This window comes from Halichoerus grypus, chromosome 4 (genome assembly GCF_964656455.1).
Source record: "Halichoerus grypus chromosome 4, mHalGry1.hap1.1, whole genome shotgun sequence".
Lineage (NCBI taxonomy): Eukaryota > Metazoa > Chordata > Mammalia > Carnivora > Phocidae > Halichoerus > Halichoerus grypus.
Genome location: NC_135715.1, coordinates 173,613,468 through 173,639,328, shown reverse-complemented (window position 1 = coordinate 173,639,328; position 25,861 = coordinate 173,613,468). Strand labels below are relative to the sequence as shown.

General features: G+C 54.2%; 1 protein-coding gene across 1 annotated transcript; it reads right to left on the bottom strand.

Annotated features, from left to right (window-relative positions):
- Positions 1–1,341: 1,341 nt before the first annotated feature.
- Positions 1,342–25,497, bottom strand: IGFBP2 (insulin like growth factor binding protein 2). Its single transcript, XM_036085284.2, has 4 exons — positions 24,975–25,497; positions 4,184–4,413; positions 3,287–3,427; positions 1,342–1,842 (listed from the first exon to the last, which is right to left on the bottom strand). Exons 1-4 carry the CDS (start codon positions 25,414–25,416, stop codon positions 1,678–1,680), a joined length of 978 nt encoding a protein of 325 aa, XP_035941177.2. The 5' UTR covers positions 25,417–25,497; the 3' UTR covers positions 1,342–1,677.
- Between the last annotated feature and the right edge of the window lie 364 nt (positions 25,498–25,861).

Genomic DNA, 25,861 nt, shown 5'->3' with positions numbered 1-25,861 from the left:
GATTTTTCTCTTCATCTGTAAAGTAGAGCTAATAGTGCCTCCTTTATGGATTCATGAGGACTAACTGAATTAACTCACTTCCAGAGCAGCAGACCAAATGGCCTAGCTAAATGACCAAATGGCCGGCTGGCCTTGGCCTTGGCCTGGTGCAACCTAGAGCACTCTGGGTAGGGCAGGTCTGCTTTGGGGGACGTGGTTTTCTTCTAAGGGGAGAAGCTCATCCCCCCACCGCCACCACCCGTGAGGGCCCCAAGTGTCTCTTTGGCCTCTAGAAGGAAGGTCAGGAGGGATATGGGTGGAGCAGAGCCACCTTCCTTCGCCTCCCCTGCAGGAAAGGGTCAGACTCCAGACACGGAAGAGGGACTACCGTGAAAGGTGGGGCTCTGTGCCCTGTGCTACGGAGAGGAGGGAGCGGAGCACTCCTTTCCCGGTGGCCCACTGCGACGTCGGGGAGCCCCCTGCAATTCGCCAGGGGTTAGGGGCCCCCAGAACACAGTGGGTTGAGCTCTCGCATAGAATTCTGCTTCAGACAACTGCCTTCGGCTCAGGTCATGATCCCAGGGTCCTGGGATCGAGCCCCGCATCGGGCTCCCTGCTTTGCGGGAAGCCTGCTTCTCCCTCTCCCATTCCCCCTGCTTGTGTTCCCTCTCTCTGTGTCTCTGTCAAATAAATAAAATCTTTAAAAAAAAAAAAAATTCTGCTTCAGAAATAGGGTCCGCATCTGCGCACGTATAGTCAGTCTTTGTTAACGTTGCTGTTCTAGAAGCCAGTTACTTGGGCCCCTTGGAGAGCAGCACCTGAATTCTCAGGCAACAGTGTGGTGAACATGCTGGCGCACACCAGCCCCATTCCCTTTCCTTGAGGCGATGGAGCTCTCACCCCCCCAACCCCCCGCACAGAAGGGAGCTCTCCTTATTTTAGGGGCCAGAGGACCGCAATTCCAGGGTCTCCCTGTTCTGCCTCCCTCTGCGATGCACCTGAACATGGGAGAGAGAAAGGCACTCGCTCTACCTTCCTCCCTCAGTGCCCACCCAGGGGCAACCGAGGGGCCCGAGCTTCATTCAGCTGGGAGTCCAGGGGGAGACACCAGATTCCTGTGGTTTTACTGGAGGATTTCGCCTGGACTGGGGGCTTTAAATTTCCCTAGGCCAAGGCCACTTGAGGGAGGACATTCCCCTTCCTCCTGACCCATCCTTTTCATTCCCAACCCAACCAAAGCCGTGCCTGCCCCTTCCCAGGCCCTGTTCCCAGGAGTCGGGGACAGAGCTGGACAGATGAGACAGGCAGACCCCGGGTCTCTTTCCCAGGGAAGCCCCAAAGACTCAGGCAAAAGACACACGGTTTATTTTTCCTTCCTTTAATCTTAAGCAAAAGAAACACGGGGGTTCAAAAATAAAAATTTCTTTTTCCCCCCTCCCAAGCCTCGCCCCCAGCTCCACCCCTGCAAGCACCCTTCCTCCCCAGCTGGGACAGGAGAAGGCGAGGGTGCAGGCAGCTCCCGCTGGGGAGGGGGAAGGCGGGGGTGTGCCGAGCTCGGTGCTGGTCTTTCCAAATATAAATACACATGTCAACACTCCTGGAAAACCCTCCCCACCCACCACGCAAGGCTCTCCTCTCTCTGCCAGTGTTTGGAGAGGGGGTGGGGGCGGGGGGTGCCCGGCACCGGCTGGCTGGGGGTTACTGCATCCGCTGGCTGTGTACCCCACGGGCCTCCTGCTGCTCGTTGTAGAAGAGATGACACTCAGGGTCCCCCCGGATGGTGGGGGCTCCCTGGATCAGCTTCCCAGTGTTGGGGTTCACACACCAGCACTCCCCACGCTGCCCGTTCAGAGACATCTTGCACTGAGGAGAGAAGAGGACGTGGAGAACAGCCCTGAAGCCAGCCCCTCTCCTTCCCTTCACTCAGCCTGAGGTTTGCTGAGCAGCTCCAGGGCGTGCAAACTAGCACTGCAGGGCGGTGCTGAGAAACCCTGACCGCAATCCTGACCATGCACCAGGGATCTCGCTAAAATGCGGATTCCCCTTCAGTAGGTCTGGAGCAGGGCTGAAACCGCTTGGCTAACAAGCTCCCACGTGACGCGGGTGCTCCTGGCCCACGGACCACGTTAGCTAGGTGTTGGGGGATGCCCCAAGTTGAAAAGACTCCGTGCCCACCCGCAGGGAGGTCCCACCCAGTGCGGGACCCAGCAGACCGGGGTTTAGTTATAGTGTGAAGTGAAAACCGCATGTAATGGTATAAGTCAACACTAGCACGGGCCCTAGTGTGGGCCCTGCACTGTGGGAGTCATCTACACGCTGCTCACTTACAGTTTCTAGCTCTCATTTTTTAAGCTAATTTATGTATTTATGTAAGTAAGCTCTATGCCCAATGTGGGGCTCGAACTCACGACCCTGAGATCAAGAGTAGCATGCCCTTCCGACTGAGCCAGCTGGCGCCCCCTACCGTTTTTATCTAGCATACACGTTCATTTAATCCGCACAACCGCCTTGTGGATCAGGTACCATTATTTCAGCACTTTACAGAGGATCAGAAGGAAGCACAGATAGGTTAAGTAACTTGCCCAATGTCACACAGCTAGTAAGAGGCCTAGCTGAGATGCAGAACCCAGCCAATTCCTGTCCCAGGGTCCCTGCTCTTCCCCATAAACTAATTAATGACCATGGAAAAATCCCTTTAGTTACCGGGAAGGGACAGGACACAGCCTGTTTTTCATTAGCAGAGATCACTATTTCTTCCTTTGAGCTCCAAATGTGGTAGTCGGCTTACACTTAGAGGACACGTGTACACACAGCTTTGAACTAGACTGATACTTCGAGGGGCAAGATGCCTGCCTGGGCTGAGGGAGGTAGGGAAGTGAGACCCCCCCCCGGGGGGGGAGGGGGTCAACAGAGGCGACTTCTCAATGGTTTAAATCAGTGATTCGGGAAGTGTGCTCCATGGACCATCAGCAATCCCTGGGAGTTTGTGAGAAATGCAAGCTCTTGGTTCTGGAATGGTAAGGCCCAGGATTCCCTGCCAGGAGATTCTAATGCTCAATAAAACAGTGAGAAGCATCAGTGTAACCCCGCATCACTTCTCCCAGGGGCTCCCGCCCAAGCTGGACACCAAGGGCTGATGGCAGGTAGCCGAGGAAGTAGAGTCAGCCTCCGACAGGCCTGGCAGCTGGTATCCCCATGCCCCCCTCAGCTCTCAGACCCCAGCGGATGATGGGGGCGGGGAGGGCAGGAGCAAGGCACGGCCGGGGCTCGGGGCCCGGGGCCCGGGGCCAAGGATATCCTCTCTCACCTGTTTGAGGTTGTACAGGCCGTGCTTGTCACAGTTGGGGATGTGTAAGGAGTACAGGTGCTCCAGAGGGCCCCGCTCATCTGGAAGGTGCATGGTGGAGATCCGCTCCAGGACCTGGTCCAACTCCTGCTGGCAGGGGGTCTGTGGGCGCAGACAGGGACAGACGGGCAAGGAGGATGCTCAGAGGGAGACTGCGCTCACGGAACACTGGTCCTGGGTACAACCTCAGAAAGCAGCTCATGCACAGCGAAGGGATGTTCCCACAGCCACAGAGCTAGCTAGTGGAACCAGGGACTTCCGACAGTGCTCACTAACATGTCATCGTGCTACTCCCCAGCCCCTAAAGAAAGTCACATGGATGGGTGTTTTCACCCGTCTTTCATTCTGTGTTAATGGCTTTCGGGGGCCAAAATGGGATCTACTTGGAAAGGTGAATTCAAGTGGCGGTCTCTGGAGGATCTCTACCCCGACCCAGTGGGCCAAGCTCCATTCCTTTCCATCAACCCAACCAGGACCAAGACCCAAGACAACGGAGCTGAGCTGGAGGGGTTGGGGGGGCAGTCGAGTGAGAGGAACACATCCCAGCAAGCTCGAGCAAGTTCAAGTGAGTCCATGTCCATCTCTAGCATCCGTCTCCTTGCCTATGTCCTGAAGCCAAGCAGAAATGTGGAGGTGTCAGAAGGACAGGACTTCAAGAACCCAGATACCCAGGCTCTTTCATAGCCAAAGATACTGAGGGCCCCGAAAGAGACCCTGATGAGCCTGAAGGTCCCTGAACATGCCACTGGCAGAACCAGAAAGGAAAGTGCTTTGCCTACAGTAGAACATGGATGGTACTGGGTGTCCTCCCCCACCGAGAGACCTCCCACCCCTCCGAGCAGACCCGGCCCCTCTGACCCTGGCAGGTGGCGGCCGCAGCTTCTTGGGCTCATCCAGACCAAGGTGATGCTTGCCCCCCTTGCCCATCTGCCGGTGCTGCTCGGTGACCTTCTCCCGGAACACCGCCAACTCCTTCATGCCTGACTTGAGGGGCTTCCGGCCAGCGCTGCCTCCACCGCCCAAGAGGTTCACGGTCCCGTCCACATGGTTCTCAACCAGGCCTCCTTCAGAGGGCTCGTCGCCATTGTCTGCAGAGAGAGGAAGGGAAGAACTCTAGGTGCTGTTTCCAGAGCGGTGGGGCCCCCAGGGACGGTCCGAAGCCCTGAAGATGGAGATGATGGATACCCACGCGATTGTGCTAAGCAATTTACAGATTGTGCTAACCAATTTCAGTTTTGCGGCAACCCATGGTGGGGGGTGCTACCCCAATTTCGACAGATGCGCAAGTCAGGGCACACAGAGACGGAGACCACGAATCTGGCATGGGAACAGGGGCCCCTCTGACTCCAGCAAAACTCCTGGGAGGCTTAGTGGGTTCTGCCTCCATCCGGAGCAATGCCGAGGAGCATGGAAGGAGGAACGTGTCTGCAAGGTTCTCACCACGGAATGGGCTTAAGTCCTTCTGGAGGAGCCATCATTCTCCCCTAGAAAGACCTCCCAGCTTCACCCGCCAGAACCTCCAGGTGAAGGTCTTCATCATCTGTGGCCTAAAAGGGCACAGATTGGGTCCGTTTTTTAAAACTACTGCCAGAGATCCCCGGGCCAGGCCATGTCTGGTGAGGGAGTGAGAAGGGGGGAGAGCCACCACCAGAATCTGCAGTTTCTGACACCCCTGCTATTACTCTTCATCTGCCCACCTGCCCCCTCCTCGTGTGCCCTAATGACTCAGGCCCAAAGCCGCTCCAGGACTGCCCCCAGCGGCCCGGACTCGTTCCGTGTCTGTCCACGCATGCCACCACAAGCCACATTTCAGAGCACCCCGAGAACAGGAACCAGCTCAACTCTGTACTTTCCGCTTACCGCAAAGCACGGAGCCTCTCCTCTCCAAGGAGCACCTGTTAAGTCTCTTTCAACCTTCCTAAACCACCAGTCCCCCAACAACAGCAAGAGGCTCCTGCTGAGTGCACAGCTCAGGTGGAGGGGGCCAGGACAACAGCCCCGAGCTACCACAGGCTCACGCTGGCTCAGGTCGGTCCAGCCAGGGGAGCCCCGCGGAAAGAAGGGTGTGGAAGAGTTGTAACCAGGGAGACAAGTCCTCACGGGCTCTAGGAGGGCTGGGACTCAAACAGCCCCTGTGGACACAGCAGAGCCAACAGGGCCTCGGACCATGGCACCTGGAGCCACTTCCCTGCAGGTGCAACAAGACCTAGACGTGCAGAGGGGGTGTCTCTAAACAAATTTTGCACGTTTTCTCTTCCCTTTTGTGTGCTTTCAAACACTTACAGTCCCGATAACCTAACTGAATGGCTCTTACAATATTTCTACACAAGGGTTTCAGGTGAGGCACTTAGGACCCAGTGGTCCCCTCCGAATTCGGGCACAGCATGGTGCACTCAGATGGCCACTGTCCTGGGCAGTGTTTCACGGTAGAAAGAGCTGACCTATGAAAGGGGGGCCATGATGCCCGCTCTGGGTTGTTGCAAGCTGTGGCGTTCATGGACTCCCTCGCCGACTAAGGGATGGGGACACTCTTGCGCACCCTGGGCAACTGACATATGCTTTCACGGGGTGTGCTCCAGAAGACCCAGGCGGAGTCTGGCCACCTGACCCCTGGGGCCAGTCCTCACCAGCTGAGGCTGCATTCCTTTAGAAAGCCAGCATGTGATCTCCAGACTAGCGAGCCCTGGTTGGTAGGACACGCTCGGGTTAAACCCCAGCTTCCCGACTTTTTATACCAGCTGTCTTTGTCCAGCACATACAACGTCTCCGTGCTTCCATTTTGTTATCTGAACTGTTAGATACAGGACGGCTGAGAATATGTTACAGGTAAAGCAGTTAAGACAAGGCCTGGAACACAGAAACCCTGTGTCCTGTTGGTGATAGTACTTTGATGATGACGAAGATGGCAACTGCCTCAGTTATCCGTCATCTGCTCCCTCGGCAATGTGGAACCCGGCCAAGAACCAGGAAGCAGAGGACGAGACGCTTCTGAGCATCAAAACAGCGGTCACTACATCTATGCGTCATCAAGTTCAAGTGCTTTCCTCACAAGGTACGGGGACACTCAGCCCAGGAAGAACACTGCCGGTTCACAGGAGCACAGCTCCACCAAGCCTGGTCTCTGGATGTCTGGTTTCCAAGGCCACCACAGAATAAAGTCAACAAAAGTAAAAGGAGAGAGAAGGAAGGCCTGTGGACAGTGGTGAGAAGTATCAAGTGGCAGGGAGAAAAGAGGACACTAAAAAAAAACAAACATAAGAACTTTGGGGATATCTAGTGCATCACAAACAACTCTACACCCACCGATGACCCCTGAGGACTTCCATATCGTGTAGCCCAAGACAAGAGTTGTGTGGATAATGACAATGACCTTGGGATGTCCAGAAAGGGGAGAGGGTTAACATGTCACGTATTCAGCATTTAAAAAAAAAAAAAACGACTTCTACCCAAAATTGTTAAACTTTAGAAAAATAAAAATTGAAATATTTAAATGAGTAAGCCCTCTGAAACCTGGAAAATTCTCTCTAGAATGGCTATTTCCCCAGGGGCTCTGGGTAGCCTGGGTTTTGCCATAAACAAACCAACCACAGATTAAATCCTGTTCCAGAAGCCCCAGCACCACCCACAGGGGATGGCCTATTTAAAGCATCTGCTACCAAGCTGGATGGGAGTTCTGTACCCCCATGTTCGATTAGACCCATCCACCCACCCCAAACTTTCATCAAGATGCACCCTGTCTCCCGACTTCGGCACTACGGACACTAGGACCAGGATTCTTCACTGGGGAGCTGTCCTTTGCATTGCAGGATGCCAAGCAGAATCCTGGGCCTCTACCCACCAGAGGCCAGGAGCCCTCCTGAAGTTGTGACAACCAAAGATATAGCCCCGGGGAGGCAAAAATGCCCCCCGCCAAAAAACCTCCCTTCAGAAGTCAGGCTTTATCCAGAGGCCTGGAAGTTCCCCAGCCCTGTGCTGAAGACCCCAGACCCCGCATAAGGCAGATCCGTGCTCTAATATATTCGCCTCCCTCAGCTAAGACCCTCCACCACGGTTCCATCCCCAGCACACTTCTGGGGCCCACTAGTCCACCTTCTAGCCAGGGGGGGGGTGCGGGGGGGGCAGGAGGTCTTCCCTAGGCATCCAGAGGACTCCCAGGATGCTGTTCCCCCTTCCCCGAGCTCTCCCGGCACTCGGACCACTGACAAGGGACAAAGCAGCATCCCCTGGCTGAGTCCCAGAGGTCAGCCCACCTTTAGCGCTCAGAACAAGGTATCTGAAAACACGTTAGATGAACGAGATGCACCCGGGTAAATATGCATCAGGCCTGCAGGCTCTAGGCAGGGCTGGCTTGTCATTAGGCACAGCACCCACGGGCCTGGGGAATGTGGGGGTCTATTTTAAAATCAAAAGGAAGGGGCGCCTGGGTGGCTCAGTCATTAAGCACCTGCCATCAGCTCAGGTCATGATCCCAGGGTCCTGGGATCAAGCCCCACATCAGAGCGGAAAGCCTGCTTCTCCCTGTCCCACTCCCCCTGCTTGTGTTCCCTCTCTCGCTGTGTCTCTCTCTGTCAGATAAATAAAAAAATTTTTTTAAAATTAAAAATTAAAAAAATCAAAAGGAAAAATATGCTTTTAGGTAAATTTTTTTAAAAAGTCAATCTACGATACAGATACATGCACGGTTATAAAATGCAGTTATCAAATATGATTTAACATCTTTTCATAGAGGAAGGGCCACAAACGCCCAGGCATCCAAGGTCCACAATCTGAACACAGCCCTGCGCCAGGCCCCAGAAGATGGGGGCCAATGGGGCAGTATGCTCCCAGGAGGACAGAGTTGGCTTCCTATCCTGAGATAGCCCCAATCTCTCTGAAGTAAAGGTCAGTTTGTCCGCCCTCACGGAGGCCACCTGGATTCCAGGCTAGGTTTCGTCCCATTCCGTTATTGATCCCAACACTGCCAACGAACATGCCAATAAGATGAAGAAATCCATGGGTCTGGTTTGCTGACGCACATGCTGACGCTCCACACCTCGAGGTCCAAGCCCAGGGAAGGGACTGAGACAGCTGACTGGGTAGAGATCAGACAAGCTTGCAGACTGAGAAAGGCCTTGATTCCTTGACTCTTCTATTCCCAGCCAGAGAGGCTCAAGAATTCAGTCTCCAAAGTCTAATCGCGTGAATCCCAGGTGTTCACTTAGCTGTGCAGCCCCAGACACGTTACTTAAGCTCTCTGTGTCTCCACTGCTCATCTATAAATCACGGACGAACAGCACCCACTTCCAGGTGGCAGCCAGATTCCCAGAGATGCTGCACGCAGACACAGGGCCAGGCACATGGTAGGAGCACACAGAGCGAGCTCTCAAGGGCTCCCACTTCCCCCCACACTCGGGGAAGTACCCACGCGGCAGCCCGACACTCAGGCACAAGGGCATCATCACATTATTAGCCAGTGCTTCCCATATATTCTCCTATAGGTGACAGAAGCGGTCTGAAGGAAAACATTCCAAATGAAGAACTCCAACTAGAGATGGAATTTGCCCTCAGAACAAAAATACCAAGTTGCATGTTTTTTTCCTGCCCAAGAGTGAGGTTCAGAATATTTATTATGCAACCACTTATGTATGCAGCTCCGTGGGCTGCAGGGCAAAGGTCAGTCTAAGAAATGGTTCTTAGCAGCCCAAATGTCATAACTAGAAAAGGCTTAGGGCTTAGAGATGACCTCCTGGGTCCCCAGAGATCTTCGCCTAAGGATTAGCTGTTCTCTACATAGCGCCCCAGGAAATGGTTCAACACTGAAGCACGGAGTTTGCTGACTATATATGGAAGGTAAAGCTTTTCCAAAGACAAGTGGGGGAGACCACAGAGGGCCCGGAGCGTGAGAACTCCCGTCCTGTGTCCTGCGTCCTGTGTATACTCTCAACCTCATGCACCTGGAGGGGAGCTCAGCTGAGAAAGGCAAGGACAACGAGAGGCAAGGGACGAGTTGCCCCATTTTACAGACAGCAAACCCGAGGCCCAGAAGGACTTACCTGGTCTAGAGGAGCATGTACCACCTCTGTGCCATCAACAGAGGTGCTTCACAATGGGCGTGGGGTCCCGACGTTGTCCTCTGACCCAGCCTTACTAGGTGGCCCTGGAGGGCAGCTGGAAGCTACCGCTCCAGGAGAAAGAGCTTTGCACCTTCATTCTGCATTCCAGACTATGCATTAATACCCTGGTTTTCAAATTTAATTTTGGCTTAGCCTTTTTTTTCCCTGACATCATCTTGTTGTATCGTAGCACCAATGACCTGACTCGATGCATGAAAACCCTTGTGTTCGACGGATTCCTACTCTTGTGAAACCACATTTCCTCCTAGTGCAATGCTCTGACCTCTGTGCTCCAATGGACAGTTGGCGATTCCTCATCTACGGAAAACCTTAAAACCCTCTTAGGAAAATAGGCCCCCCAAATCTAAAAGCAACCCCCTACTCCTTCTTGCTTAGAGTGTGAATGAGGCTCTGTCCTTATGCAGGCCTGGCGAGAAAAGGGAACTTTCCCCAGAACATGCCACATCTTCCTAGCAGATGACTATGCCTCCCTGCTTTCTTCTTGTCTTTATTCTGAAGAAAACCTAGCCATTTCCCACCTTCTCCTTAGCCTACTTCCTGATGATCTGGAAATCTAAGAGCCGGGGGCCCCACAGAAAGGATCTACTCTGACCCCGAATCTGTCATTCCCTCCTATGGATTCACCTCCTTCCATAGGTACCGGCATTCCAGACCCTGTGAGAATGGGATTCCCTTCCGAGCAATGGGCCAGTGGGAGACTGGCCGCCTGCCCGGTTCCACTCTCGCTGGGCACAGAACTCACGTGCCTCCTGCTTTGTTGGTTTCTCCCCAAGTGCACTTAATCTTGACACATGTTGGGCAAAAGAATTAATGCTAACTCCCATCTTCCTCCTCCCTCTTGGACAACTTCTCCGTTAACATCCATATGGCAGTGGACAATTCATTAACAAAGTCAAATGGGCAAAGAACTCCAGGAGTCAAGAGGCCTCCCCGCATTGCTGCTTCTGCTTCACCCGTGACATTGGCCAAACCCTTTCACCTTTCTGAACTCTCACTTCTCCAGCGTGAAAAATGTGAATAATAATCCTACTCGAGCGAGGGCTACGACTTACCATTACCATTTGCCCAGTGTGGGCAAAATCAAGCTCCGGAAGAAATGTGCAGACAGGTGATCTATTTCTTAAATGGGTAAATGGAAGATACACGCACCAGGCAAGGGTGGGTGAGACCCGATCTGTAGGACGGCCATACGCATGGGGGGGAAGATGAGTTATGAGAAAGTTCTGCAATACTGTCTATCTGCATGTTCCTTCCAAAGCCTGATGTTGTTGATCGTATGAATTCTGTATGTCGCTAAACATCACAGGTCTCTGCCATCTGATGGAAGTCCTTGGGCAAGCGTGGATTTGCCTAAATCACTTTAACTTCACAGAATTTATGGGAAGGAAGGAGAGGAAGGGAGGGAGGGGGAGAGGGAGGGAGGGGAAGGCGCTCATAAGGACCACGCATGCACAGGGGAGAGAAGGCTTGTTGGTACTCACCAGCACGCAGGGGACCCAGCTTTTGTTGAAGAGAATTTGAAGCCAGCGCCTTTGGATGGCTGACTGTGGCCCCCGTGTGCAGTAACACAGGCCACCGAGGCTGGGGTGGATAATTCAGGCCATGTGGGAGGTGGGGGGAGGGAGGCAGGCAGCAGTTAACAGTGGGTGGGGAAGGAAGGGAAGCTTCTGTGGTATTTTTCAGCTGAGGTCCTTTGTCTCTCTGGGTAAGTGGCCTTGTTTACGTGTCTCCCTCCACCCTTTCTTCTAAAGGTCAGAGGCGGCAGGCCACACTGGCCTCTCACGGGGGAATTCTGAAGAGTGTGCACATGGACGTCTGCTGTGGTGGAGGCTGGCACCCGGGGCACATTCCAGCTCCGGGAATGACGTTCTCCTGGTCAGCCCATCTACCCCCTGCTGACACCCAGCTCCCTTCCGAGCTCCCTTCCCATTCTCTCCCACCCTTGGAGGCCCTGCTCAGTGCACAGCACCAGCAAAGCAAACCTGATGTCTCCCAGATGCCACCACGTTCGGCAAGAAACCCTCTTGGCAACAGACCAGGAGCCCCTCAGCGTGGCTTTTGCACAAAAGGAATCCCCTTGTGGTAGGAAATAGCTGCAAGCAGCCTCTTCAGATGTTCCCGATCCAGGCGTCATCCAGGCTGTGTCCCACAGGGGCAGGCACTGGTCACTTTCACCTGGGCATCGTCATCCTGCACTCGGAAGAGTGGCGGCCTAGTGCCCAGTGAGCTGTGGCTGAGCCCTGAAACTCCGGGGAGGGGAATGGCCAATGGCCACGCTCACGCAGGGAAGGAATGGATGCCACTAGAGATGATGCACGAAAGCAGGGCATTGAGCCCACCACTGGCCAAGCCATCCTGAACTCTTTCTGGGTTCCCTTCAGAACGCCACCTCTTGGGTTCAAAACTTTGGCCAACTAGTTCTAGCCCAGCAGGAAGAAAAGTGCTGGCCTGAAAGCCAATGGGTAGGGGGGTGTGTGTGCAAGGTTCTGATCCCAATGCTAGCACCCTGCCCGGGATTCTGAGTGATGCCCAACAGGGGTTTAAGATGTGTAGGCTTCAATATATGGGGCACCTGGCTGGCTCAGTTGGTAGAGCACGTGAGTCTTGATCTCTGAGGCATGAGTTCGAGCCCCACGCTGGATGCAGAGATTACTTATTAAAAAAAAAAAAAAAGAGCTTGCATGGTCAAGATGTGTAGGGTTCAACATGCTCATCTATAAATTCAGGGAGTTAGATTAGGGGAACGGTGCCCTGTCATGACTGTTTATCAGAAATCATCTGAAGAACTTGGTCCTGGACTCCAGCCCCCTGGGGTTCACAGCAAGCCTGGGCAAAGGTCAAGGACTCTGGGGATTTTTAACAACCTCCTCCAAGCTCTGGCATTTCCGAGACCCCATTCCTCTGTGTTTCTCGCTCTCCTGCCTCAGTTTGCTGAAGAACTTCCTGGGGATGGGAGAAAGATGCCTCTTCTTTTTAAGAGATAGGACTTCACATATACACTCTGGGAAGATACAGCCTCGAGAGCTCTTTCCATCCGTAGACTCATGGGTTCATAAACAGACACATATGCATGCTTGGATGCACACAGGGGGCCCCTTCTTGGCCAGGCATCATGGAGATTTCTAGAGCATGCCCTCACGACGCCATCTCCTCTCGGGCTCCCCGAGTGAGCAGAAACAGCACAGCCTCTACAGAGCTTCCCTGCCTGTGTGCTCTCTAATGGGCTGCTTTATAAACACCAGGGTCATTCCTGGAATCACAAAGACCTGGGGCGGGTCAGCACTGAGGCACACCGTTTGAGAAAACAAAAACAGGCTCAAATTCAGCCAAGGTCCCCTGGGACTCTGTGAGCCAAGCTGTCCTTGAAGAGCCAGAGAAATTGAAAGCAAGAGGGCAAACAGCACTATCAGCTTTCACCCCTTTCCACAGGTCCCAAACATGTCTCCTCTGGCTCAACTAAAGCCGTCCAAGAACCTGGCAAGGTGACCTAGCCGCCGAAAGCCCAAGGGAGTACAGAGTGTGCTTCGGTGCAAAGTTGGGGCAGGGGCTACAGGAACGGGAAGAATGTGCCTGACCCAGCAACTCTACATCTCCCCAACATGTGCACAACGATGTGCATTACAGCATTACCTGTAATGGCAAAACACGACCAGCAACCCAACCCAGAAGCCTTGCAGCAGGTGAACGGAGAAGTAAGTTCAGTAGGGTCAGTACAATGGAATACTACACAGCAGTTGACAAGAATTGCTCAGACCTGTGATCACTCCTGTGATCTATCCAACATGAACAGATCTCCAGACCTAATATCGACAGAGGGAAAAAGTTGCAGAATGAGACCTTTTTGCACATGTAACTTAGTTTCAGAGAACAACTCTAGATGTTGGCCATCTATTGACAAATCTGTTTAGCCAAGGAACAGAAACACAAAGGAATGCATGCTGGTGGCTGCCTCTGGGGACAAGGGACAGCAACAAGAGGCTGGTAGGGAAGGCCATCGGGAAACGTTTTTTTAAAGAGACATGAAGCTGGAACACCTGGGTGGCTCAGTCGGTTAAAGAGACGTGAAGCCAACAGGACAAAATGTCCACCACTCCCAGTTCTGGGGGGCAGACTGGTGTTATTGCATGATTCCTATTACTTGTCTGCATTTTTACCATTTTATTTTTTTAAAGATTTTATTTTTAAGTAATCCGTAATCTCTATAGGCAACGTGGGGCTCGAACCCACAACCAAGGGATCAAGAGCTACACGATCCACTGAGCCAGAGGACACCCTGCAACCATTTTAAAAGTCACTTCCCTCATCACGCTCACTCCTCCCTCTCCTTGCCAAGTAGGGGTATCAGTAAACTTGGGGTGTCTCTGAAAGCCCACTGGGTGCAAGAGGGCCGAACATGAGTGACATGGCCAACTTCACTGGCACTCTGAGGCCAGCACAGTGTCACCAGGGTCACCTGCCTGCCAGAAACTGACCCTGGGCTCTTGGCCAGGTCTCTGCGGCATGAAGAACTAGGAAATGAGTCAGAGCAAAGACCCAAAAGAGAGGGGAAGACAGTCACAGGGTCAAAGAGAGGACAACGAAGAAATCAAAATGGTGCAGGCCTGAGGATAGAAAGCCAAGGGGACGAGCTCATCCCGGCACAGCCCGCAGGGCCCCGGGGGTGCCCACAGGTGTGGCGTGGTGCAGGTGCCCAAGGGCCAGTCATGTCCAGTGGAAGAGAGGCACCTGTTCCAGCTCCTTGAGGCCCAGAGAGGTAAGAGCCTTAAACTGAAACAGAAGCGATCCAGGGTAGAAGCCACCCAAGAGTTCCACGGGAAGGACTGAACCAGGTAACACATTGCAGATGGCAAAGAACTGCAGACTTGCTCCGGTAGAGTTTAGGAGGAACCTTTCAAGGAGGAAGGACAATATGGCTTCCAAGTGTCCAAAGGCCACTGGACCGAAGGCATCCCTGGGCAAAGCACTCTTTTATTTGACTCAGCTTCCCTCACAGCTCCCTAACCAGAGTGCACTGGCAAAAAGCCTGGGTCCCTGCTTTCTCTTCTTCCTCCAAAGGATGGAGCTTCTTGAAGATGCAAATTTGGACTTCACTTCCACATCGCTTTAAAGAAAAGTATGAAAAAATGAAAGGAGGGCAGGAAGGACATTTGGTGCGCTCCATTTGCTTTTCTGGAAGAACGAGATGGTGCCTTCTTCTTCTGAGTCGGAAGGAGATACCCGTCAAACCTGATTCTCTTCCTTCTGTGACTCTATTCACCAGCAAGGGCTCTCATTATTTCACCTTGAGAACTTCCCAAAAGCCTTGGTCAAAAGGCTAAAAGAACTGCCCCGTTTACTTGCATTAAATTTATATACACCTCTACTGATTTAGTTTCTTCATAGTTAATATTCAACTTTTTAAAATGCTTCTCTTGGGGCATCTGGTAAATGGCTCAGTTGGTGAAGTGCACGACTCTTAATCTTGGAGTCATGAGTTCGAGCTCCACATTGGGTACAGAGAGGACGTAAAAGAATAAAATAAAATCTTAAAAAAAAATTGTTTTAAATAAAATGAAATGCTTCTCTAGCTCCCCTCCAGGATGAAAAAGCATGGTTACGAGTAGCGGGACAACTGCGTCTTTACATTCTCGCACCCTGCACACGGTATACGCTCCATCAATGTGTAAACATCAGGATAGCTGACTCCCCGAAGACCATCCCACCGCTCTCCGGCCTGGAGTATCGTGTTGTATTTAATTCTCACTTTTCTGGCCTCTCCCTCACCATCCAGGCCGCACAGCAGCAAAAGAGACCAGGAGTTTAAAAAAAAAAAAAGGCAGTCAGCAAATGAAATAAGGAGGTGAGAGAGAAAAGACGCTTCCCTCTCCTGGGACCCACATTCAAACAACTGTCCCTACACTCCGTTCTGAGGCTATGACCCCACAGACCACCTCCCAGAGTGATAAGAGACCGGGTCCTACCCACTCATCTCCTCCCACCCTTCCCTTCCGCCCACCTCTTCTCCATCCCCAACTGTTCCCAGAGACTGCGGGCCTGACAAACTGGACCCGGAGGGTGCAAACAGAAACTAAAAACCTGTGAAGATGTCCAGGATTGCCTGCCACACTCTCAAAACCAGCACAAGAAGTGTCCTGAATATAAATAAGTGTCTTTAAATAGGTCACCGTGCTTTTCTTTTTCTTCAACTAAAAGTTCACTAATTGTGTCTGATAGAAGACGGCATCACATCTGGGGTCTTCCTTGGTTGTGCTCTCTTGGCTGGGAGGCAGCAAACAGAACCAGAGACAACCCGCAGAGCTTCAAGGGAGAATCCTCACCTCTGGGGCATAAACGGGCCATGCTCTCAACCACTGGCAGAACCATAATGAGTGACCGTGGCACCAAAGGCCAGGACTGCCCACTGCAAAACCCTCTACCACTAACCCCATTCTGGACTTTCCAAAGCCAAGGGCTGCCATCCAAGGAAGCCACACCACACAGAAGAAGCCATTCCTCCGAACTGGATCCTTCAGTCCCTGTTCTTAATACACTTGGCAAATCAGAAAACACGGGAAAACAGGACTTCTCCTTCTGTTCTGTGTGTTGAGATTAGAGGAAGAAGGAAGGAGAACCAATATGACATCATCTGATTATCAGAGTTTCTGTGCTAAGCGCTTTGTGTACAGAACTTTGTTTTATCATCAAGCAATCACATGAGGTTGATAATTTCTTATTCCCTCTCACCTTGACCAGGAAAAAAAAAAAGCCATAGTGTTCAAGGTCAACTGCACAAAGTCACGTCGTCAATGGCAAAGCCAACACAAAATCCAGGTTGTTCGGCTTCATAACTCTTAACCAGCCAGGATGGTGTCTGGTCATTGGCGTCATCTAGGGAAAGACTCAACCGGAAGCTTTTAACCCCAGGGCTCTATTCCTTCTGTTCCCTGTCACCTCGTCCCCTCCTCATCAGGGGACCTTGTCTTCCCTGGGAGGGAAGCTGCCAGTCAGATGCCAGCCCACCCCACCCCACCTGGAAAGCCTTTCTGATCCCGTACACCCATCCCAGCCGGGCTCCCCTTCCTCCCGATTGCCACACTTCCTGCCGCTGTTGCTACAGCAACTACCCAGCCTTATCAGGCAGCTGTTGAGGCAGGGCCCGAGGGGACTGCCATTTTCATTTTATCTTGGCCTCAGGCACTTTAGAAAGCAACTGCACCATCCAGAGGCAACTTGGCACCTCCATCCAGAAGTCAAGACAATAGACCTGAAAGAAACTTCCTGGGGAGCTGCATAAAGGAACATTTTTAAGAAGTTATGCCTTAATTACCAGCTCCCCGGGCAAAGGAGCTTTTCCAGCAGCAATATATAATTCGCAGCTCCTTTGCATGCGTGAGTCTGAGGGAATGGGGCCCTGGGCTGAGCATCTGGAGACCCAGACTCCACTCCGGTCTGTGCTTGCCTTGCTCGGCACTGGAACCGGAATGCAGCCTCAATTTCTTCATCTGTCAAGTGGGGAGAATCCTGAGGCTAAAACAGAGCTGGAAAAAACAAAACCGAAAAAACCCTACGGGCACTTTGGTCAAAGTAGATCATGTCTAGAAGAAAGCACTTTAATTACCATTATTTTGTCCTTTACCCCTTGGGACAGACCCTTTGCTCACTGCAGCCCACAATCCAGCTCAGATCCCTCCAGCAAGAAGGCCCCACCTCCTTGACTACTTTCAGGGGTTCAACACGCTAAGCCCCCCCGTCCCAGTCCCACCTCCCCAACTTGCTGAGGCCTTCCTGGGCTCTGAGGCCCTCCCTCCCTGACTTCCCGCCTCCCAGGACTCAGCTCCTTGAATGAAACACAGGTTGACACACCTATACCCATCCACCAATTAGAAACCCCAGGCTCTGCTCCACTCAGGCCAACTGAACAGGGGCCCGTGGGCCAATTCTCCTGCCCTACAGCTGGACGCCAGCCAGGCCCTGCCCCTTCTCCCCAATCTCCTCTCCTGCCCTGCCTCCCAACAGCCAGGAAGAAATGTGGGGCTGGCGGCCAGAAGGGGCCCCACGGGCTGCCAAGTGCCCCCTCCCCCCACTAAAAAAAAGGGGGGGAAGAGAAACAATTTCTGACTACAGTCGACTCTGTATTTCTTTCCGGGGGAGCCGCTTTCTGAGCAAGGTCTCCCTCTGCGCCCTGACTGACACCCAGGAGCTGAGCCAGAGCAGATCTTCCCTGGCTTTGTTAAATAAAGGACAGGAGTGGCTGAGGAGGGGGAGGGGCATAGGGGGATGGTCCATTTTCCAGGAGGATAAAAAAAAATCCATAGCCCAGACACTCTACTCATCGTGGAGGTGGAGGTGGGGGTGGGGGGCAGTTACCCTGGAACCTGAAAGCCAACAAGTTTCTCTGAATTGACTACCCCATCTGTAAAGTGGGCTTCTCCTCTCTGTGCCCCCCCCCCACAATCCTGAAGGCCCTCAGAGTCTAAGGAACTGGCCACCTCAGGTTCCCAGTAGCAAATACTGTGCTTTGTCCCAACCGTCCTGGGTTTCACTACAAGCCTCTGCTGACCCTGAAGATTCAAGCATCCCCCTTCTCTGCTTCCTGGGGCCTCCCCTCCAGCAGAGGCTCCAGAACACGGTCATTATCATTATGCCCAGACAGGGGGTCACTCAGAGGGCTTTCTGGGACCACAGATGGAATCAGACATTAGGAAGAAGCTCAGTGCCCAGAAAACTCTCTCCCCAACAGCCCCCCCAACCCAGCACTCCTGTGGAGAACCCACCAACCCCTTCGAAATGAGAGGCTGCTCCCCAACTCAGGAATGCGGTCCACTCTGCAGATGGCGTAGTAAGGACACGTCACTTTTTGGATAGAACATCCAATGTCTTTGCCAGGATCACGTTCAACTTTCTGGCACCCGAGGCTCAGACAGGATAGATGTGAAAGCCCATTTTCCTGGAGCAGGAAACGGGTGCCACAGGGCCTTCCCTGGCTTGGACAACTCCACCACTGCGCACCCTGGTCCATGTTCCAGGTACTAAGTGTGCTAAGACCAGGCTGGCTCCTACCTGACCCTACTGTTCTGAAGCCTGGGTTCCTGCAGGGTTCCTGTAGAGGGCTGTCCCTGGAGGAACGAGCTTCCCACCCCTGAACTGTGGCCTCAGGGATCCTCTGCTCCTCTGAATACCTGCAGTTGGATGGCTGGGTCCTAAAGGTTGGCTGGCCGGGTGAAGGTAGAACTCAGCCCTGTCGCCAGCTTATGACAGCAAGCCCACACAAGTACCCAGTGACCCAACCCTGGGGCCACTTCTGTCCCCGCAGTCCCTCCACCCCCAATTGAGGCGTTAAAGGGTGAAGCTCCCAGACCAAGAACGGTCAGCCCCAGACATCAGGGCATGGGCCCTAAAGAGCACTGCCTAACTCATCCCTAAAAAACGGAAGCCTGCTTACCTCAGACCACTTGTTTGACACAAATCCACTTATACTGTATTTAAAGTACAGTTGCCTTACCCTTTCTACAAACAGCTCAACTATGGTCCGTGCAAGTAGGCCAGAGGTATGGATATTTCCATTTTATAGGTGAAGAGATGAAAAGCAAGTGATTACAAAAAAAAAAAAAAAAAAAAACACCAAAGTGCTTAACTTTGTCTGTATTATCTAGCTTTCAACACACACCACACACACACACACACACACACACACACACACACACCACACACACACTTGCGGGCGCCACCCTGTGGAGTTGGTGCTATCAATATTTGATTTACAGATAAGGAACTGGAGGCTCAGGGAGAACATATCTCTTGCCTTGGGTGGCTAGCATGTGGTTGGTAACTGGGCTTTGAGCCAGAGCAACTTCACACCACGACGAGGCCACGAAGCACCATGCTAAAGCCTCCGGGGAGACGCATGTCCTGCCCGACACCGCCCAGTGCAGCCTCCCAGCGTGCCAGACGCTTGCCAGCACCACAGCTGTCCTCAAACACACCCCACTGAAGACAGACAGTCATCCCCGTTCCACCAACAGGTAAACTGATATTTGAGGAAGGCCCATGCACATCAGCACTCAGGTTCTCCAAGTCAGATCTGCAAGGGAACCCGGTTCCCACGATGGCACAGGCCAGGCTGCCGCCCCCCAGCTCTGTTCACCATCCCTCCCCCGGGATCCTTTTGTCTCTCCCGATTGCTGCACACTGGTCACCTCCCTCTCTGAAGTCCCCAGGCCTTGGGCCGCCCAGTGGAGTTGAGGGAATGCAAATAGGCAAACCTGGCCCGTACATGGCAGGTGTCCAGGAACAAACTTTCTGGCTGACAGGGTCAAAGGCTTTTGCCGCCAACAGCCCCCCTCCCTTGCTTGACCACGGGGGCGGAGGCGAACAGAAGGAAGGTCAGCCTCTCAACTCATGACTTACCTGCTCAGGCGTCCCCTGAGCCTCAGAGTCCACACCTGCGAAATGGAGGTAAAAAGCCCCCCTCTCTCCCTCACAGAGCTCTTGGAAGACAGGAGACAACGCAGGCTAGGAAGCCAGTTCATGATACAACAAGGACAGATGCGAAGGCGACCGAACCCTTGGCAGGTGCCTGCCACCTCAGCAAATGCTGGCCAGAGACAGCGAGGAGTAGAAAGGCCTAGAACATCTGCCAAGCAGAACACCAGCTCCCCTGGTGACTTAAAAGCATAACCTTGCTCCTCTCTGCCTCGGTTGCAGGGGGAGCAGCCCCAGCACAAAGCCCCTTGGGGATATGGCCACTTCCCCCCTCCACCCCACCCCACCCCCACAAAGCCCAGCCCCTGTACTGCCGCCAACCACCCTCCTCATTTCAGGATTAGATTTGTTTCCAGCACTCTGATCCCCATCACCTACGTGGTCGCCACCTACCTGGATTCCTGTGGAAGGCTGGGGTAGATCTATCTTCCATGCCATTTCTCAAGCCTTAGCATCCAGCCAGGTGTTCAAGACCCAGCCATAGTGGGAGAGGCATAGGGGAGCCATGGGGGCCAGGGGACGGGGGGGGGGGGGGGGGATAGGAAAGCAACATGGAGAAAGCAGGGGAGGAAAAGGAGGCTGGGAACACTAAGAAGGGACAGATTGAAACAAAATGAAGTCCCTGGTGATGGAGGCTCTTCAAAAATAGTAATAATAATAACCAAGCCCTTTGTTGTTGTTGGTGGTGGTGGTGGTGGTGGTGGTGGTACTGTGTCGTAGTATGTGAGGAGGGTCAACAACAAAACCAAATGTGAGCATAGCCTGCATATTTTCTGCTCCTCCTTCATTCCCTTCAGCAGCTCCTGCTGTGCCCCCCACCCGCCCCCCCCAGGTACTGTCGTCCTATTTTGCATTTCACTGGAACCAAGAATTTTTGGAACTTCCTCATATCAAAATTTAGCAACTGTGCATCCAGTTTTCTATAGCAGAGAATAGCTAATGTGAGACCCGACTAGAAGCTAACCTGATAAGTGGGCTACAGTACCGGGATTCTAAGTAAGCCCTTGAATGCTGGACAATGGGGACCAAATATGCTCCTGCTCCCAAGTAACCTGCAGGCGTCTTTCTAGGACTCACTTCCATGGAGTTCCCTAACCCAAAGGAATGACTGGCCTGAAAATTTTAGTTTAAAGCTCAGTGCTAAGGTAAGCTAAATCTTTGAACCATCTAAGCTTCCCTCTTCCCTCTGCCTGCCAGGAAACTCAACAGTCCAAATGGGCCAAGAACCATTGCATAGATAGACCCTCGCGGTGGTCACGAACACATAGATTCTTCTTTCCCCCAGACACCACCACCTATGCTAATTCAGAGATTCCTTAGTCCTGTTGTTGTTTTTTTTTTAATATAAGGTCCTTTGACCTTGTTACACAGGATTTTTTTTCTCTCAAAGCTTCTTCAAATACCTTGTCAGAGGAATGGATGGGATCTATTACCACACAAAGGGAACTATCATGGTGAACAATGTGGACATAGGGGAAGGTGAGTAAGGAGATGGCAGGCAAAAAACCTTGATTCTGCGACTTCCTCAAATTCCAGCCCTCCGAGCACAATGGCAGATGGAGGCAGCCCGCCCAACACTGCCTGCAGGGCTGGTTCCGACCTGGAGAGCCACAGCCTCCAGACCAGACCTCCCTCCGAGGCTAGAGTGCACACAGGCACACCCCACTTGGTCTGGTGGCCCAGGAACGACACGTGTCCCTCCCGGAGACCTAGAAGCAGCTGCTCTCAGCTCCCCCATCTCCTCCTTCCAACGCACCGTGGTGACTCAGGCGGAGCAGCTTAGCAGAGCTAGTTCTGGGTGTTCTGTCCAGAAGGGGGAAGGGTGGCGGAAGGTAGTGGTGTTAGCAATCAGTGACAGTGGGTCCCACTCATTCCCCAAGTCTATTTTACGACTTTGAACTCAGTATGCAAATTTATGCAAGACAAGATGCAAAGCAGCGCTTTGAGCCAGAAGTCCCATTGCTTTTCTCCCCTTTTTTGAAGCTGCACTGAACCACTGTAAATCAGCGCTCGCCTCTGCCCCCCTTTCTGCTCCCCCAGCAACTGCAGATGCAAAGCCTCCTCAGACCCGCCCGCCTGCCCGCCTGCCTGCCCTGGGACTTTGAATGCCTGCACATTTCTATAGCACCTTTATATGTGCAGCCGGCCAGACGGCCACTTGGGCGGCTCCGCCCCTCGGCATAATCCCAGGCATTGTACGCGGCAGGGAAGGAGGCAGGGGAGACGCTGAGGGAGCCAGTCCGCCCCGCCGGCCCTGAATTCTGAAAGGGAGCCCACTTCCTCCTCTTACCCCGACATTTCTAGGCACTTCTGCCCACTCCACCAGCAAACACACCCACACACTGTTAAGATCCAGACCTCCCCAGATCTCAGGGCGCCCCCCCCTCCCATTTTTCTTCCAGGCTCACTCACCTACTCCAACCCATAGTCTGACTTCTGAGTTTCTCTGAACCAACCAGTCCCAACCCATCACCCCCAAGGGATGGAGGCTCAGCACCCGCAGATGTGCCCACCCCCACCCCCTGTATCCCAGCCGTCCCCAGGAAGTCAGCGACACAGCCCCTGAGTCCTGGGAACAAAGACAAAAGAGCTAACAGCAAAGCCGGAACTGCTGGGGTTTGCTGCCTCAAAATAAGAGGGTATGTTTAAAATTCTCAAAAGCAACCTGCTCAAAGAGGAATGCAGTCTGGGATGGGAGAGAGCTCATTCTTCAGAGAGGGGAGAAAAGGGGATGGGAGATGGAGGGGGGAGCCCGCAGCTTTCAGTGCTCTGGTCTCCTCTGGGCCACATTCTGTGCACCACCCCCCAACCGGGACCCCAGGGCTCTCCAGGCAGCGCCACATCCCTGCCCCAGCCCAAGACCCTCTCCTGCACAGAAGCCTCAAAACATGCCCCTCTCTTCCCTGCACCCCTGCCCAGCCCAGGCTTCTCCCTGCAGTGCCCCCTTTCGCCCAGCCTTCCTCACACCTCTGGGTCACTTCTTTCCAGGGTGCCCACCCGGCTTCCACATCTAGCTCCCACCCCCCACCCCCAGCGTCCCCTCTTCCCAGGCTGGAGCACAACAGAAAAATGCGGAAGGCGTCTGTCTGGGCATTGGGAGGAGAAGGCTGAGGAGGCAGCTGGGGCTAGCTGGCGGAAAGGAGTCCCATAACCAGGCAGAAAATCCAGAGTGACATTCTTCCCATGAACTCACCCCATTGTCCCTGGGCTCCCCTGACAACTCCCCCCTTCGGGCTCTAGGGAGGAGTGAATGGGGAGAATCCCCCGCATCTGTTCTGGGGCTTGGAAGCAGGAGAGCTGGTTTTCAGGCTGCCAGTGAGAAGGATGAAGGGTGAGAAAAAGTACAAGGTTTAGGGAGGACCTGTACCACGCACTTTATTAAGACGGTCAAAATCCAAAAGAGTCTATGAACTTGGAAGCCTTTGGAAAAGTTCATCCTGCTGAGGAAGATGTTTAGTTTGTCAGACTTCAGCTCAAAAAGCACAGTACCTCCCTGGTGGGGGGGCTGGGGGGCGGGCGCGAGGGGGCCACGGAGGAGGAAGGCAGGGCCAAGTCTTTTCCTTTTATTATTACTTTCTCAGAGAAGCAGGAGGGAAGGGTTAACTTGGAGGCAAGGCGGGCAGGAAGGGAAGCAAGCGGAGGGAGAAGAAAGGGACTCAGGGTTTCTGCTAGCTCCCTCCGAGGAAGCCCTAACTGGCTCTGCACTCAAGGTCAAAATGTGCCAGAGAAATAGAAGAAAGATTTCAACTCTGACCCCCAATTCCATTCCCAAGGAGAGCAGGGAAAAAACAATAGTTGGGTAGAGGAAGGCGGGGGGCAGAGGGTCTTGTTGCGGGGGGACATGACTATGACCACAGAAGGTTACAAGCAAGCAAGAACGTTTTCACTTATCCCTTTTCTGTCCTTTCTATTTTTTAAAAGCTTGAGAAACTTGGTCAGACTCGCTTGCTTTTTAAAACAACAGCGGCAGGCAGTGGACACATTCCCCAACTGTCTCCAAGAAGAAAGAAAATAATTACAGTCTCCTCCAGACCACTGGGGCAGGAGGCTTTTGTAATTTTAAAAACAAAAACCAAAACAAAAGTGAGATTCTGACTGCCTGGTCGTGTCCCTCAGAAACCTTTTAGGCGGGGGGGATGAGGATCGCTTACAAAGACTCGCAGGGCCCCAGTTCCACCGGACAGGAAGAATCCCCCCCGGATTAGGACGGGAGTAACACCTCCCCGTGGTCAGAGCAGCCGGGTCCAGCGCCCAGGCATCGTCCTGCCTTCCGCCCTGGGGCCCAGATGCTCAAGTGAGCAGCACGGCTGCCCCCGCCCCGGGACTGCAGCCGGCGACCCGGCTTAAGTTACACGGACTCAACTGCTGGGCTGAGTCTCCCAGATGACCCCCTTTTATTGTTCCACCCAACAGAGAAGCACGGGCCTTCGCTCTCCACGGAACAGAGCAGCGCCCGTTTGCACTTCTCCCCTAAGCAACCCACCCTACAAAGTACCAACTCCTTTCTTTCCACCTCACCATCCCAGACGGAAGGATCCCTCGATGAGCTGCCGCCTTCTCCTAGAGCCCCGCTCTCACCAGACGTCCCCGAAGTCACTGACACCCGCCAGCCTCCGCCCCCCAGCAGCGTCCTCCAACGGGACCTTTCCAGGAACCTTCGGTCGGCGGTCCCCGACTCAAGCTGTGCCCCGAATAAGTCTCAAGTTTTTACTCCCCCGGGTCTGGCCAACACCCTCCTCCCCAGGAAATCCCCCCTCCAAAACAGAAGTCGAGGTACGTTCCACCCGGGGAAGACTACGGTATCAGGGATGCCTTTCCTCTCTGCCCGTTTATCCCGACCAAACCGGTAGCAGGCAGGGCTCTCCCGCACGCTCTAACTCCAGCTCCCCTCCCCGGGCCTGACTTTCGGGTCCCCCTCCCACGCAGTCGCCCACGCCCGGTCGAGGACTCCGCTGTCCCTCCGCTAAAGCGGTCGCGGCGCTCCCGTCGCACGACTCTCCCCCACGGAACGGCCCCCGGCCCGCGCTCCGCTGCCCTGCAAGTTTCTCCGAACTAGTTGGCCCAGTCCGCGTTACCTGCAACCTGCTCGGGGCTGGCGCCGTACTCGGCGTCGCGGCGCTTTTCACAAGTGCCCTCGCCCAGGACCAGCGCCTGCAGGGGCAGCTCGGAGCCCGGATGGGGGTAGCAGCGCAGCCCCTGGGCGCAGCGCGGGGTGTAGACGCCGCACGCCTCGCCCTCCAGCCGCGCGCACACGGAGCAGCAGCCGCAGCCCGGCTCGCGGACCAGCTCGGCGCAGGGCGCGCGGGCGTCGCCGGCCAACCCGGACGCGGCGGCGGCGGGCGGCGCGGCCGGCGGGGGCCCGCAGGCGGCCAGGCGCTCGGGCGTGCAGGGCGGGCAGCGGAACAGCACCTCGGCGCGCACGCCGCGGCCGCCGCCGGCGCCGAGCAGCAGCGGCAGCAGCAGCAGCGAGGGCGGCAGGAGCAGCGGCAGCGCGGGGCCGCCCAGTCTCGGCAGCATGTTGGCGGTGGTGAGCGCGACGGCGGCGAGCGAGCGGGCAGGTGGCACGGCCCTGCGAGCGCGGGAGCCGCCTCCTCCGCTTCTTCCTCCTCCCCCGCAGCCGCAGCCGGGTCCTAAAGGGCCCTGCTTCTCCCCGCCCCCTGCCTTCTCCCCTCCCCCTTTTGGAGACCACCCCCTTCCCCCGACACTCCCGCGCGCCGGCCCGTGAGTGCGCGCACGCCCGCTCGCCCACCCCCCGCCCCCATGCGCTTCCCGGGCTCTGTGGGTCCCGTGCACCGCCACCACCACCACCACCCCGCCCTCCTTCCCTCCACACCCTTCTACTCCGGGCTCCCTGACTCCCGGGGAATGCGAGTAACTTGGGGGTTTGGATAGGGTCGGCGCGGGAGTGGAGAAAAGTGGGTGCTTTTGTCTCCTGTTTTCAGTTCAGTTCGGAAGGACTTAG

Coding starts and splice junctions, on each gene's coding strand:
- IGFBP2 (XM_036085284.2), bottom strand. CDS start 25,416: ATGCTGCCGAGACTGGGCGGCCCCGCGCTGCCGCTGCTCCTGCCGCCC. Junction 4,414..24,974: donor CAGCCCCGAGCAGGTTGCAG/GTAACGCGGACT, acceptor CTCTCTCTGCAG/ACAATGGCGACGAGCCCTCT. Junction 1,843..3,286: donor GCCTGTACAACCTCAAACAG/GTGAGAGAGGAT, acceptor TTCTCTCCTCAG/TGCAAGATGTCTCTGAACGG.